The sequence below is a fragment of the Aphelocoma coerulescens genome, chromosome 23 (genome assembly GCF_041296385.1).
Source record: "Aphelocoma coerulescens isolate FSJ_1873_10779 chromosome 23, UR_Acoe_1.0, whole genome shotgun sequence".
NCBI classification, from domain to species: domain Eukaryota; kingdom Metazoa; phylum Chordata; class Aves; order Passeriformes; family Corvidae; genus Aphelocoma; species Aphelocoma coerulescens.
In genome coordinates, this window is record NC_091036.1 from 3,098,845 (window position 1) to 3,115,573 (window position 16,729).

Here is a 16,729-nt window from a genome sequence, read left to right on the forward strand (position 1 = left end):
CCAAAAGTTTCTGATTCAAGATCTTATTTCCATAGTCTCAACACAAAGTGCTTCCCAGCCTAGAGTTAATAATACTCCACACTGCCATCCCATATGAATCTTTTAAGCCTCTGAAAAGTGTGGACATACTCAATTCCTCCCTGTAAAGCATTCAGGAAAACATTTAAAAGCACAGTTATGAGAAACAAACCACCTCAGGAAGAAAAATTTCTATATTTTTATGATGGAAAAAGAAATAATTCTTAAATGGAGTTTCAAAATATTCAATTGATGGATAGTACAGCCCAAGCAGAGATGCATTGGTGGTATTATTCAAAATGCCAGTGAGACAGTTTCATAATAATTATTATTTAGCAACGTATGAATACTACTGCACAGTACAATTTAAAATGCAACTCTTTTCTGACTTCAAATCACTGCTTACTCACCAAAACTGCACCAAGTAATTTCTGAACAACCACATATCATTTCTAAAAACACGCTCTTACCTTCCTCAGTTTCTACTGGTTGCTGGGATAGAATTTTAAGAAGAACTGGATTTTTCCATACCCCTTCCCTTGTGATATCCACCAATATTTGGAGGTTGTTATTCCCAAATTCCAGTAAAGCATCATGTGAATCCTATAAAATGTAAAAAAAAAGTCATTAAAAGTCTTAGCTAAAAATAAAGCCAATGTAATTTTACATTATCTATCCTAATATTTCACTATATTCTAATACTTTCGCACTATTCCTCTCAGCCATTACTGCTTTGACAAGTTTTCATTGGGATTTTAATAGTTCCATGTCCTTTCACTTCTCTAATCCTACAGCAAAACTTTCCCATTTCAGACTACTGAGTTGACTGAAATGGCTTAAATCAAAAAGCTTATTCTGCAGTCGTAACTCTTCTGCAATTTTTACGTTTCTCCATGTACGTGTGTATATAAAAAAAACCCAAAAACAAAGAACTGTAAGACAAAGGATGATTTTGTATCAAAGCATATAATGCTATTGAAGAACTCGGAAGACAAAGTAGTTTTCAAAATAAGTAACAAAATAGTCTAAAATTGTACATTTAGTATTAACACTAAAGATGAGCCGGTCAATTCACTTTGAGAATCATGAAAAACATCAGTCACTAGTTGGAGAATGCCATGGGAGATTTCATCATTAAGATGAAAAAAACATCCTTCTACTGGATATGAAGATGCAATTTTCTTAGAAACTAATCTATGTCCAGTGCATTTACTCTAAGATCCAGGGGTTTCTGATCCTAACAGATTTGTTGTTGTGAAGCCTCATCCAGAGACTCTCCACAATCAGCAGGCCTCCAGGTGAAGTTCACTCACGAAACCTCTATACACAGCACACTGCTCAGAGTGATCAGGGCCCTACCACTTTGAATTCTGGAAATCTGAGGAGTAAAGGAGGAATTAAAAAAAGACATTACACATGGGAAGAATCTAGAGTCTGATACAGAAAAGAAAGCAACTTCAAACAAATTCCAGGCATTTCATGTCCCCAGTAGAAAAACAGATGTAGGGTGACTTGAACTCAAAGAACTAAAATATCACCTTTCAGAATTTCCTAATGCTGACAAATAAAGCCAACTAACTGTAAGCAATTTGTGGCTACACCTTCAGTAAAAATGCTTCTCACAGCAGATCTAAAGTTCAATACAGGGCAATGCCCCCTAGTTCCGGTGAGCTGAGTTTCAAACTGTTCATATTTTTAACAACCTTTAACCTCGGGCTTACTTTTGATAGCCTCTGTTGTATCCTTCAGATATATTGGAATCAATTCTATGTTCTGAATTATCAGAATTAAATGGAGCTTGTGCTATGACCACTAAAAATATGAGAATAACCAAAAACCTTTGTATCATGGGCTATCGAAAGACACCAATGAACCACTTTCCACAGTGCAACACACAAGACATGTTTAAGTCTGTGAGTTACCTTCTACAGCCAAGGGAATCTGCTATGAAAATGACCAAGATTTTTCCATTAACTATTCACAAGAAAGGGCATCTTTGCATTTAATGATTAGATGTCTTTTAATAAACCAGATACTGATGTGCAATATCCAATATCAGATGTCATTTCAGACCATCTTCACTATTTTGACACAATAGTCTATTTCCTTTCTAATACCGCAGCAAATTGTACTGCACAAATCTCTGCACAAGAGAACTTGAATTTTAACTCTTGGGCAAAGCATCTCCCCACTAAGGAGTGAGGTTTTATTCACAGTAAAAGACTCATGACAGGAAAACTACATTCTTACAGTGAAGGGTTCACTTACATTGATCCACAACTCTCAAGTTTCTTGAAGGACTCCTCTGGATTATCTATGAAACCATCCTATCAGATATGGTACTTAATAAATCCCAAATTGAAGTGAAGCATAGTCAACACAGGGTTCTTCTCTCCTCACTCCCTGATTACATGTGTCTGCTCCAAGTACCCCATAGCGTATTTGCGTATTGTATGTAATAAACTCAAGCACTAGAGCACCACTGAACTCTATGTCCAGCATCAAGTTTATACAGATCCATTTTGTTCTCTGGACAGTCTGTCAGTCTCTCCAACAGAAAATTATGTGTATGAATCTCTTTAGAGAGCCTGTGCGTAACTTTGAGGCATTCTTTCACTAAGCTGAGAATACAGGCAAAGTTAGAAGAAAATCATTCCCAGCAAATACCAAGTGAATATTCCAACAATCCAAATGGGACCACAAAAAGACGTAGACACTCCTACAAAGCTCATTATAGCAGACAACTTACTGCTTGCTCATCTAGCACACAATGAATTGTGAAATTTTAGAGGGACAGCAAGAACACTGGGCAGTGTTCCACAGCACAAGGTGTTAAGTATCTGGAGGAGATCTCAGAAGCAGCATAGGGAAGTCAAGTAAAAGTACAGCGTATTTTCTGTGTTTCTGTGTAAGCTGATAAGATAGCACCCAAATGTACCCCTGATGCTAGAAATGGGTATTACTGTATTCCATAGCTAGGCCAATCTTCCTATGCTAGTCATGACATTAAAGTAACATAATGTCCTGACTCACCTTTAAATAAACAGCATTTCCAGCTATAACCAGTCTTTACAGGAATAGGCCAAAGGGGAAAGGAGAAAGGAAACAAACCAAGCTATCAGCTGTCATTGTTAAAGTCCTTTCTACACATTCACAATCTTCAGCTAATCTTCACAATTAGCCTCCATGTCTCATAAGGTTTGGTGTTTGACAGGGACTTGGATGTGGGATATTGCAGAGAAGTTGTCAAGGCTTGCTCTAAGACTATTATCACTTGCTGCTCACACACCTGGACACAAATCATACCACACTCTGAGGAAACACAAAGCTCTAGAGGCCAAGCTGACAGACACGTGGATCTGTCCGGTTTTCGTCACTTGGCCGACAAAAGGATGGACCGAGAAAAGTTTGAGAAGAGCTAAACAGGACATCAAGTAACAGAAGACACTGGGGAAGCTGAGGTACTCTGTAACTTTGCCTCAAGTTTTCCTGTCAAGGTATGCACTCTGGCCTTCCTGGTCCCTGTCAACAGGGGCAGAGCTGGACGTGGGGAAGAGGCATGAACCAGCATGCCAGAGAACATCTTAATCACATTAGCATCCATGGTATCAAACAGAAGCCAAGGATGTAGATGGGCATTATGGATATCACTGCAAGTCCAGTACTAGGCTCTGTAAGGTCAGTCACTGGGGAAAGGCTTCTAGCAACTTGAAGAAATCACCAAGAGTAAGAAATCCTGGGGAACTACAGGCCAGTCAGCCTGTCCCCAGAAAAAACATGGGACAAATTCTCCTGGAAACTACATCCAGCAATCTGACTACCTTCTGTGATAACAAGCTACAGATGACATTAGTCATACTTGGCAAGGCTTCTGACAATCTCCCATAGTATCTTTAAAACCAAACTGTTAAAATAAGGAAAAGTGGACAAAACACAGGTGAAAACACCAGCTCAAAAGCCAGACTTAAAAGGCTTGTGACAAACTACAAAACCCAACTGGCAGCTGTCTCCCACTAGCACTTCTCAGGGTCAACAGTGAGCTGGTATTTTTAACACATTTATTGTCTGAATAATGGGACAAAGCACATTCATTCTCTGTCAGCCCACAGGTGAGACAGAACCTGGAAAGCAGCTGACACTGTTGGGCAGGCAGCCATTAAGACATTCAACAGGCTGCAGAACATTGCTGACAGGTACTCAGTGAAGCTCAACACATGCAAATGAAAGTGCTGCATATGGTACAACCCCAAGTATCAGAACAGGTTGGTGACCAGATGGCTAGGTTCCAGTTTGGCATCACAGGTCTCTAGGGTCTGTAATTTAAGTGTAGGTCAACAGTGAGCTCTTACTGCAAACAAGGCTAGCTATGCTGAACAGTCTCAAACAGAGCATAATCAAGAGATTCCTGAAAACTTTTGAAATTCCACTGCAGTACAACACCTAGTTTGCAACTGTCCTGTACAATTCATTTGCCATAGTGATGCATGTCCAGCAAAGACCACCACCTTTAGAAGAGAGGGTGAAAAGGAAAATCTTAGAGCTGTCTTTATCTTCACTATATTGCCAGAAGTTAGTTGGAGCTGTCTAGCAAGGGAGTCGTGAAATTCTGTGTGTGCGCGGGAAGTGTTTCCATATGTAAACATTCTCATTTTTAAAGGAGTAATGACAGTTTGTACATTTTCCATTTCTTAAAGACAACATTTGGTGGGGCAGGATCCTGAGCACCCTGATTTAAGAAAGCCCTCTTACTCTGAGTGAAGAGGTGAATCAGCACTCTTCGCTCAGAAAGTAACTGAGCTTTCTTCCAGTGACCTCATGACTCTGCCACAACAGAAACCTTCAGAGAGCGACAGATTCAACACACTGAAATTTCACTACGTCTGAAAGCACACTTTGTGGAAGTCAGTGCTTCTGCCCTACCATGAGTATTTTTGCAACTGCAAGAAAAAAAACAAACCAACACCAGAAGTGAGCAAAAGAGCACACATTAGGAGTTCTTTCCAAATGCAGAACTATAGTGCAGACTTCCACCTTCTAAGAACCATAAAATTAGAAGTCTCATAGCTGAATGCAACAATCAAGCAGTTTTGATAACTTTAACAATCTCATCATCCATAGCAGTACCAAATATTTTCTGTAAATATTGCCCCAAAGTTAATTTATTTTTAGGTAACTGTTGTAACTGTGTTCCAACAAGCTGTTAGCTCATAGCAACCTGCTAACTGAAATCATTAAAGACCACACTACTTCTAAAAACGATTATAAAGAAAGTAAAACTAGTGAGTGAGTTATTGGTAAGACTACCTCAAAAATCAGGTGTTGGTATTGGTAGAGGAGCTAGTGCTAATTGGCAGATGCAAAGATAGCCAAGTAGGCTGCTTGCAATGACTGATTTCTGGCCTTGAGCCTGAAACGTTACAAAGCTAGAAGTAATTTAATTTAGCTGGACCCTAAAGATGCAAGTGACTTCACATAACTCTTGACCAGAACTCAAACTGCTCTTAGCTAACAGCACTGAGAGATTGACACACAAAGGTTTCAGGCTGTGTTTAAGTGTTTGAGAACATCACTTAAGCAATCCTTAGGCTCACACACCTGTTCCTCCTCTCAAGTCTTTGCAACCTGGAACAGTGAACAAAACTCGTAACAAAGACCCTCAGGGAAGAAGTGCGATTTTTTTGTTTTGTTTTGCTTTTTAAAATTAAAGTATGATCAATTCCCCAGTTTACACTGAGCTAAATGGCATGCCAATAGAATCAGCCAGGTGAATGACACACAATGCTTAATACAATGCTACTGCCCAAAGATACTCAAGTTGTAGCCTCAGGAAAGCTTTAAAAACATCACTGAAAAACAACAAACTGCTCTAACTTTGCATCCATGAAATATGTAACCACAGCCCAGTTTCTGTAACTGGCAGTTACTTCCTATGGGAAGTCTATGGATATTATTTTATCTTCAGTCTTGAGGATGATTAAGAAAACAGCTACAGGTGTGCATTTAGAAGAGATACTGGATCTTACCTAAAAAAAAAAATCAATAGAAGCCCATTTTAACAACCTCTACTTTAGGCCTTTCCCAACTACATGTCACACAGCATTAAGTCTTTTCAATACAACAGATTGCCAGAGCATCCAGTATGCATTCACTTCCCTCACACTAATGTTACAGCATTAACCTCTCTCAGACTCAAGTGTAGATCAGGTCAAAGACTAACTCCAAAAACCCATCAGCATTTAAGAGCCTATGTGTTCAAACTTCACCTGGAAGACTGAACTCAATGAGCTTCACTGAGCTCTGCAAAGGTATTCAACATGGGTGTTATACCCTAGAAAGGGATGGAACTACCAATTAAAGCACTGAGAAGCTAGAAGCCGCAGCCTCAGAAACAGCCAGAGCAGCCCACTTATTTGCCATCACTACTGGAATGACATGGCTGACAAAAAATTTTTTTTAAAAATCACACAACCTGGACACAGGTGAGGTACTGTTACTGAAAATACCACTGTCCCTCAGATTATGACATTCAGTAATCCAGACATCCAACGTAAACACTGTCTTCCCAATAGCAACTGTTCCCTAATCTGAGGGCTTCAGGATGCAGTACACAGCCAGCAGAGCCCAGTCCAATTATAAGGATCACTCACATTTCAGTAACTCTGTATTAAGGGCTGAATGTACCTTAGAAGGTGAGAAAGAAGGGGCTTTTGATACGAGCAAGCTGATTTGCTGCCTCAGCACTGTGTTTGAGATTCAGGGTGTCAATACCAAAATACCAAATATAAAATTCACCAACACATGTAGCATAAATAACTTAACTATTGTCAGTACACTCCCCTTCCATTACAGTGCTTAGCTGAACCTCATTGGACCTGCTGAAGAATATAAAACTAATATTAATGGGAATATTTGAAAAAATCTATTATGAATACATCAAAAGTCTTTGAAGAAATCTAATGCAACATTTACGTATCCATATCTCATTAAGTTAGGACAACACCATAAACAGGTTCTAAAGAGCAGGACATAAAACATCTCATTCTAGATGAAGTTAGGAAAGAATAATACAGTAAGAGCCTATGGACAAAGTTCAAAAGAAAAGACAAGTCTTGAAACAGTTTACTGAAGACATCAGGACTTTTCAGTCCTGACAGTTTAAAGTGATCAGCATCTACCACAGCTTCACAAAAGTTTTTGGCTTATGCTCACACTAAACTCACAGTTTTTCTAAATAAAGCATTGATGCTCTTTTTAAGGCTTGAAGGAAACCCTGTTCCACAATCCACATTCAATACCCAGAATGACACATCCCTACTCCCACTAAAGACATCTTTGAATGCATAGTTTTACCTTCTTCACCTGACTAGATTATATCAATCCACACAATACCTCTCCACTGAGCTCCTCCCTCAGATTAACAGTTTACTTGTATCAAGAGCCCTGTTGTAATTCTGCCCCAATCCTTTCACTCATATTTTACAGCATTTCCCCACTTGTGTCTGCACCCCTTTGCCTGCTGCCACTGTATAAATCCATGCTTGAGACTCCTGCCATACAATCTCATATCTTGTTTTCATTTTGCCAAGCTTCCTCTGATCTTGCTTAGGGATAAGGAAAACTACTCATGGGTGACTGCAGGACATAACTGCTGTTATTTAGGATAACAGAACAAACAGGTTCAGACATCAAATAAAGATTTTGCCAGCATTTTGTATATAAGCTGGACATCAGTGACACTCCACTTTCAGGTCTAGGACAGTCCCCACACCTTGGTGCTTTGAAATGCAAGCCCTCACTCACCTTTCACATTCCTGGGATGAAAATTTATTTGAAGTTTCACTGACTCCCATTATCTGTGTAGATTGTTACAGAGCAACAACTACTGCAGGTAGATCTGAAAAATACCTCCCATATTAGGAGTTACAGTCCTCAGAAGCCACACTTAGCCGTTTTGTTAGGAAAGCAATAAGCACATTTATATCCATCAGTCTTGGGCATGTGCTAACATACTATTCTGAGGTGCTTTCCTACTGGATGCAGAGAGAGATCTGCACATTAACATGGTCACACACAGGCTTTAAACCTACAAGACAGCCGGTAAGTGATTCCTATCTGAAGGTCTCTATTGCCCTCCATATGACTAATGTCCTCCTTCTGTGGTGACAAGTGGGTTCCTACTGTATTCCAAGGCAGGGCACAAGCGTTCTCATTCTCATATTTCTGCCAGAGTGCTACTTCAAAATCTTATTAGAAACACCTGTTTGTAAAAGTCCACAAACCTCTTCAGGAAGGTTTCAGAAAAACACCATGTTTAACCAGTTCACTATCTGAACTACAAGGAGCATTAGATGCATGCTAAACCTGGAAGACGTAGCTTCAAAAAGTCACTACAAAAGCCAAGTATATATTACTACTCCTGGCAGCAGCACATCTTAAATTTTCCCTAGTTCTAAAAGTTGACATGAGAGATCTGAGCTTGCACCACTCTTTGCAGAACCCCAGAAGATAAGGGCTCATCTGTATGTCTCAAACATCAATAGTGATATGCTGAGGACCCAACCAAGGATTGCTGGTAATAACACACAAGGATTGTTTGTAATAACACACTGTGAGAAAGAACAAAATGTAGCTGGAGAAGGGGGCCATGTGGACGTAGGTCAGCACTTTCCCGTGACAAACATCCTTGTTCTTGCTCCTGGAGATAAGCACAATACAATCCAGCACAAGTTCAGGAATGAGATTGAGAAGTGGGGATGGATGGTAGCAGGGGGAACAAGACCATCCAAGACCCCTGAAGCCCTCTGACCCATTTTCAGAGGGGTCTGAAAAACCGGACAGCACATGACTGCATAGCTAATTTGCATACAAAGTGAGAAACCTGTCTTCAGGGCAGGAAAACCTATCTATAAAAAGGTACCCCAAATAAGCCTGAGTGGGAGCTCCAGGATCCTGGACATCCCATCAGCTGGACCAACAGTGGAACCAGGACTGGTGATCTCTTTTTCTCTCTTGTTCTCTCTCTTCCTTCTTACCTTACCCCTTTATCCAACCTCCACTGCTGTGTGCTTATGTAGGTCAAGGACTAACATACCAATTTCCATGCCGAGCATGTAATTTACTAATAAAACTCTGTAAGCTTTTGTGCATCCTCTGACTTCTGTAGATCCTTAAGGCCACAAGTATTTATGAATCTTGGATGCTCTGTCCCTCTTAAGAGTGGGACATCACACTGTTCTACCACTACCACTGGAATTTAACAGTTCCCTTCCAACGTATTCAGCATAAATAGATCCATCTCATCGGACTAAAAACCTGCTGTCTATTGACAGAAGTATCAAAGTTCGATCACTCACTTCAAAATCCTAGAAATGCACAGGTTTGTTACATCATAGAAATTACTAAACTTGGTAACAAGAATTCTCCCTGCAGATCCCTCCAGTTAAAAGCTAGCAACTTTTAGAGCTGCACTGTAACTCTGCTATAATGAAAAAAAGCCTGTATATGCCCTCCCATATTCTGATTGTAAGAGAACATCTTGTTTCATGTCTAGGCCAGTTCAGATACAAATATATATGCCTTTTAGCATATGATAAGATCACAAGGCTTAAGGGAGACCTTATCACCATGTTCCAGTATTTAATCGGTAGCTACAAAAAACGACGGATATCCCCTTTTCACAAGAATTCACATGGAAAAGACATGGGGTAATGGGTACAAGTTACTCCTGGGGAAATTCTGATTGGACAACCAAGGAAAATTTTTCATAATGAGACGATTCAGCCACTGGAATAATCTCCCCACAGAAGTAGTGTATTCTCCAACATTGGACAATTCAAAGATTTAGCTGGGCAGGGTGATGGGCTATCTCGTCTAGACCCTGCCTTTGTCCAAGAAAGGCTGGACAAAGGTGTCCGTGAGGTACTTTCAACCTAATACTCTGTGATTCTGATTCACTCCTCTTTACCCTACAATGACTGTATTAGTAAATTAAAGAAGAGCTACTTTGGAAACTTAATAAGTTTCAGTGTCTTGCACTAGCCCTAATACAAAAGATGAAACTGTGGCTGACCACTCTTATCTGTGGCATCCTCACAAACGAACAGGTTGAGAGCACAGACCCAGCCTTTGGCCAATAGCCAAACAGACAGCATAGCTGGGCATTGTCAAAACAAACTCATACACCTTCAAACCTGGCTCTGGAGTGCTGCAATGTCCATTGTGCTCTGTTGCAATCGCTAAAGAAGTCACAGGACTTACACACTCAAAATAAAGGACAAATCCTTGACACCACTAAGGCCACAGGATTTAAACTCTACCTACCGCCATTTCTTTCTATTACCAATTACATGCCACACCCGACTGTTTTTAGGGTTCCCATGATAGTAAATATTCCATGGTATTTCAGGAAAAGGAATTTTCTCCACACCTGGAATCACTCAAGCACAGACTATCTGTCTCTTCCACTACTAGCAGGAAAACAAAGCTCTACTAGATTGCTTTTCTCAGTTTAAAGTGACAGGTTTATTCATCTTCAATCTACTGAAAAGTTTTCACACCTCCTGTTTCCTTGACTGCAGGCAAAACCAAAGTAGAAGCTCAGAACTAGCATCTTCAGAGCTAATGCAGCAGTATTCAAGCATCAGAAACTGAGAAAATCCCCAGTCAAACAGGTATAAAGTCTTGTGATAGAGACAGCTGCAAGGTCTAAATTCACTTCCAACTATTTCCTGCCAAAGTCTTCAGTAACTTACAACTGAGATTAGCTTCCAAGTTCACCAGTCAGTTAAAGCCAGAACAGGCAATAGCAGAAACAGAGCAGTCCCTGGTCCTGGAAGGGCCCATCAATATGAATACAGCAATACCACTCCTGCCTTTCACCTCCATGAGGAACACCAGTTCTTGCAGACAGCTAGGTACTACCTCCAGACTAAAACCCAGAAAACATCTCTTCTTCCTACACATTCTGCATTAGCCATCTTGATTTGAGTGTAGGAATGTAGTAGTATGAACTTATTTTAGCACCACCTCCAAAGAAACACTTCTAAGAACCACCTGGACTAAAGACCTGTCCTACCATTTCCATCCCTCTCAAATCAGGTACAGACATTAACCTGCCACTCAGACCTCCACAAAAGCTCTGTTATCATCAAAGTAATGCTTCAGAGCTGTTAAATCACTTCATTTAACTCTGTCTGTCTCTCACATAAATCATTAGATCAAGACTTACTAAGGTTCTCTTGCTTAAGGGCCTTAAGACTCCCAGTGCAGTTGCCGCAGTTAGTCTTTTGCTGCTCAGAAATTCTTGCTGCCTAGGTAACAGCAATGCAGGACAAGTGGAACTCAGGGGAAGGGTAGAAGAGAAGGAGTACAAATGCAGCTTTTTTTTTTTTTTTAAATATGTAAATTGGAAAAAAGAAATTCAGAACACTTACCTGAATGGATTGATGGAATCCTAACCACACCTCATGTGGCAATTCACTTTCAGGAATTGAAAGCAGTAGCTCAAAACAACTCCTGGAAAAGCAAAAGGCAAGTAAACAAGCTACCTGAACACATTCTCTTGTTACATTAAATAACATTTGTGACACATACTACTTAGTATTCAGATAAGCAATGACAGTAACACTGAAACATGTTAGATTCTGCAAATCAATTAAAGGCCTGGAAACAGCCTGTAAATCAGGCATGATTCATCATATGGAACTCCTTTTTACTACACACAAGCTCACTAATTTTAGATTGTAGCTACTCTTATCATACAAGATAGTACATTCCATGTGGCTCAGGAACATTGCGTCACAGAATTTCTGTTCTTTCTTCTCAAAGGAAACCTAATAACCATTCTAAATAAAGCTCACTGAAGTCCAGCATGGTCTCTGCCTCGAGGGAGAATGAACGCCAGCTTCACCTAACAACATTTCAGCACTTTATATAAGAAAATAAAACTGAAAAACAGCTTGACATCAGCACCAGCACAAAAATGGATCTGGACAAATTATGTCAGGAGGAGCATCAGCACCTAGAAACACCTTATGAGCCTTTGATACCAACTGTGGGAGCATTCCAATACCTACAGCACATACAGCGAGCTGCTATGGCAGGACTGCTGCCTATATTGTTCTCAAACAGGACCTATCCAATCTTGTAAGGGACACGTGGATTGCCTAAAACCCTACTGAACAATTAGACCCAATCAAACTAAAAGCGTTAACCGTGACACACTGCTCTAGAGATACACAAGATTTACACACAGCAGAAGTGTTTTCATAAATGATGACAATATAAGGAAAGAAAACTAATCTAGGATACCACCTACAAAAAAAATCACTGAATCACTGCTATAAACTACATCTACACTGTTAGATAGTTTCAACTCTTGCTAATTTTTCTTCAAAACATCCTCTCTCAAATATTAAATAGAAGAATGACAGGGCAACACATTCGGTCTTATGGTAGATAGATTAGATAGATAGACAGACACACAGGAGAACTGAGCTTAGGGAAGTGGAAAAGGAAGAGATGACCATAAAGCAAACTTAAGTTTGAGATTTGCTTAGTACTCAAAAACAATGTCCATCTTCCTCCTGACTTCTGATAAATGCATTGAACAGTTACCTACCAAATGCTATGCCTACTCAGTTTTTAGCCAGATTCAGCAGTCATGTACATCAACAAGACCAAATGGATGAATATTGACTAAGTATCTGGCCATCCTTTTCACATTTCCTAAGTTTGAGTTCACTCCCAATCCTGGTTCCTTGAAGCAGAGCTTTAGACCTGCAAAAGCTCTAAGCACTTTTATTAGATTGGCAAAAAATACAACAGCCTTCACCCCTGCCATTCCATCATTATTCACATCATTAGGCATGAGACTGCTGATGATGAAAAAGCAGGCAACAGAACCACCAGATATTCCAACTGTCATAGGTTTCAATTTAATAGAATAATCACGACTTTGTTTTGCCTTGTACTCCAGCTTGGCAGTTAATTCACCAGCCCAAATGTTTAGACCCAGGTAGTTGCTAATAGGCTATCAAAACCAACTTTACAAAACACCTGAAATCTATTTTAACATAAAAAACCCAAACCAAACAAAAAAAAAACCTCACCAACAAAACAACAGCAAGGAAACTAACAAAAAATCCCAAACAGAAAACCAACAACAAACCAACCAACCAAAAAAATCCCTAAGCATGTGTCCCATTTTCATCCATGTCACACAAAGACTCTACACCCAGTAACACATTTGCAAACTTCATGGTCAATGTGCTTTTGTAAAGTCTTTTGATGCACGCCTCACTTTCAGACTTAGTCAATCAATCCTACCTATGTCCACTTTCAACTCCTAGCATAACTTTTTCTAGAACATTGCTTTTTCATATATGTGATATTGGATATAATATAATATGATATAGTATCATTGAACAAAATGACAAAGTAAGATTTTAAACATCATTTTTCTAAACTTAAGCATTAAATTGCTACTTGTACAGTGAAAAAATCTGCAATTACAGTTTCAAAGCATTGTATATACAGAGTGAGATAGTCTAGCAAGACAAGAAGATTTAATTCATGCCTCCAGAATTGTCTGTTGTAGTAACACAGGACTGATCTGAACCAAGAGGCAAAAGTTCTTTTACTGCAAGTCCTCATGTCTTCCTCAGGATCCCAACACAGAGCACTCTGGTCTGGAAGTCACTCCAAAAGAAGTCTGGAGCTCCAGATATATAAGCCACCACATAAAAAAACTCAGAGCACAATTGTAAAAGTAATATCCAGGATATTCCAATCACAATTTCCTTGGCAGAAAAATAATTAGAATTCTAAATCAATTAACTAAGTTTTTTTGTAAGAATTGATTCAAACACATAGCTGCATAAAAACTAGACAGCCTTCCCTACTGCCAAGAGGGACAACAGACTGTTTAGCTTAATTCTTTCTTTTGGTCCTTATTATACAATACTTTAAAACACACCTGTCGTTGAAATCCCATTTCCCTCTTTATTGTAATGCAACTAAATGAAGTTTACATGTCATGGCTAGGCCACAAATCAAAACACCAGGATCACGTCATGAAGTCAAGCCTTTCTAACCCTACTCTACCAGTACCACCACAATGCCTACCTATAAAAAACTCAATTCCAAACTTTAATCACAATTTTTGCAAATAAACTGTAATGGGTGCTTGAATTTTTACATTATTATAAAAAATATTATTCATCTGAAACCCTCAATTTCAAAATATCTTTTAGGAAGAGGTGTCCTAGACATGAATTTCTTTATTTTGGAACTAATAACTCTATGCAAAATTCAACATTATTTACATACAATTTTTTTGTAATCACTTTATATCTCATTCACAGAAAGTTTTAAAATTAGATTTTAAAAACTTTCAGAACTGTGTTCATCTTTAGATTGTATTAGAACACTTTTCCTATTCTAATCTTCTTAGAGACAGAAAGATGACTCATTATACATTGGATTATCAGCAGGAATTGTTCACTTGTTGCCAGGAATTATCCTGTGCTTATTAGGAGTTGAATTAGCTCTTAATGATAGACAGCAGAGGGGTAAACGCAAGCTAGTGAATCAAAATGCAACAGTGTATTGGGCTGTATTAGGGATGAGAACTGCTTTATTAGACAAACAGCTAAGCGTTACGTGTGCCTGCTCACAGACTGCCATGGGAAGGAAGCACACTCTTCCTGGAAGCAACATCTGTTAGATTCCATAGGTACAACCAATAGGTGAGAGAGCTCCAAGCTTGAGGCAGACTCATCTTATTGATTCAATACAGTTTTGCTACTTAAACCAGATGGCATTCAAATCTCCTTTCTCTTTTTATGATTGAAAAAAAACATATGAGCACCTTCTCAAAGTTGTAGAAGTGGTAAGCTCCCTTTCAGTTCAGTGCCATCGCAGCACACAGGAGAGAGTGAAAAGCAGTCAAATCATAGTTAATGGCAAACACAACGTGACTTATGACTAAATATTTCTTCTTTTTGAACTTTAATATATTAATCTTAGTATCATATAAACCATTTTCAGATGGAAGTAAAATTTTCATACTGATGGTAACATGACACCTTTCCCTCACAGCAGCCTCAGAAATAAAGCACTTGCAGAAGTTTGAGTGAACAACCAGCTTCAAGGGTCTCCTGATATTCACAAGGATAGCCAGCCAACTAATGGTCAGTGAAAGATATCTCTGATATGGCTCATTCTTTATTAATTCTTCTACAGAGGCAATACCTTTGGTGAGGGGTGTGCATGGTGCTTTGGGGCTGGGAGAATAACCTGTCCAAGTTCCACTTAAGCAAAGCAGGTATCCCTTCATGGCCATGGTCAAAAAGAATATTCCTGTTTTCCCCCCCACCTCCAATCATTTGTCACATCTGTAGTCTACAAGAGCCACCACTCCAAGCTCTCCTTTTGTTTCCTAATGTTAGGCAGTGGAGCAACAATATCTCACACTGCATGAGTATCATGTTTCTTGTGGGAGACACAGTCCCTACATCATGTCAGCTGTACTGTGAACACACAAAGGACGTCAGCATGCAGCAGGGAAAAGCACAGTATACTGAGTTTTGCTGTGTCTCGGTTTGAAAGACAGGTGTCTGCTAAGGAAGGCAGAAGCCTCCCTTGGAGTGGCAGATGTAACCCCTTTCCCTCTGAGTTATGATTTTGGAATCAAGGGTCTTTAGGCAAAGATGTGGGAAATAGGAATAACAGTTCTTTACTATATATATATATAGATAGATAGATAGGAAGATATATAACCAGTCGAACAAAACAACAACTATGGCAGTAACAGCAATCACAAACCCAGTCCCAGCCTTCTCGGCTGTCAGGCTATTTCCCCTCGGGTGCAGTTCCGCTCGCAGCCGGCAGGGATCGCTGGCGGCTCCCGGTGAGCAGGGCAGGTGCGATGGTTCCCCCGCGGCTGCAGGGGGCGCTCCGGAGCGAGCTCGGGGAACACGCGGCTGCTCTGATGCCCTGGGATCCCGGGGAAGGGTGGAACAAAGGCTTCACAAACCGGTGGGCAGCTGGTCCCGGGTTCTCGGAAACAGCAGGCTGGACTGGTAGGCTGGAGCGGCAGGCACAAACACAAATCCCGGGTGGCAGACGAGATGTATCCAAAAGGGGAACCCCCCGGGGCTCCAGGCAGGCAGGGTGAGCACGGCTACAGCGTAGCAAAGGCTCGAAACAGCAGCGGAGTAGGGCGGCTGCAGCCCACGCTCCAGCAGGGCAGGGAAAGCAGCTTTGGGATTCCCGGTGTTGTTTCCAGCAGAAAGGAAAGACGCCGAAAACGGGAACCAGCAGCTCCTCTCTCTGCACCTTCTCCCTCCAGACGCTGAGAGCGAACTGAACTGCCCGCCAGGTGAGAACAAAAGCCTGGCCGGGCCCTTTTGTCTTTCTTAAGTATGGCTATTTATCTCCTAGCAACATGCTATGGGAAAAAATTCCTTTAACAGAAAAAAAACTAGGACTAAACTAAAACTCCAACATGCTGTTACTGGCTCACCCTGCTGATAAGGATGTCAGGAGGAGGAAGTTCTTTTCTCCAGGAAGAATGTTGGAAGGGAAGGAGGATTTCAATATGAAGTAGAGCGCTTCTGCTTTGAAACAGCAAGTTTGCTCATTTCACTTGCAACTGAGAATCAAGTCTGAAAACACAGTGTGTATGACAACCCAACTGTCTCCCCAAAAA

At 40.2% G+C, this 16,729-nt stretch overlaps 1 protein-coding gene across 8 annotated transcripts in view; it reads right to left on the reverse strand.

Moving 5' to 3' along the window:
- Positions 1–16,729, reverse strand: part of RLF (RLF zinc finger) — a 65,273-nt gene that overhangs the window by 41,225 nt on the left and 7,319 nt on the right. For 6 of the 8 annotated variants that reach the window (XM_068994460.1, XM_068994463.1, XM_068994462.1 and 3 more), the window contains exons 3-4: positions 11,451–11,532; positions 489–621 (exon numbers count right to left, since the gene is read on the reverse strand). In XM_068994460.1, coding sequence (XP_068850561.1) covers positions 489–621; positions 11,451–11,532 — 215 coding nt within the window. Of the gene's footprint in view, positions 1–57; positions 141–488; positions 622–11,450; positions 11,533–16,729 lie in introns of those variants that run through there. The other 2 variants (XM_068994466.1, XM_068994461.1) reach the window with 2 other exon arrangements.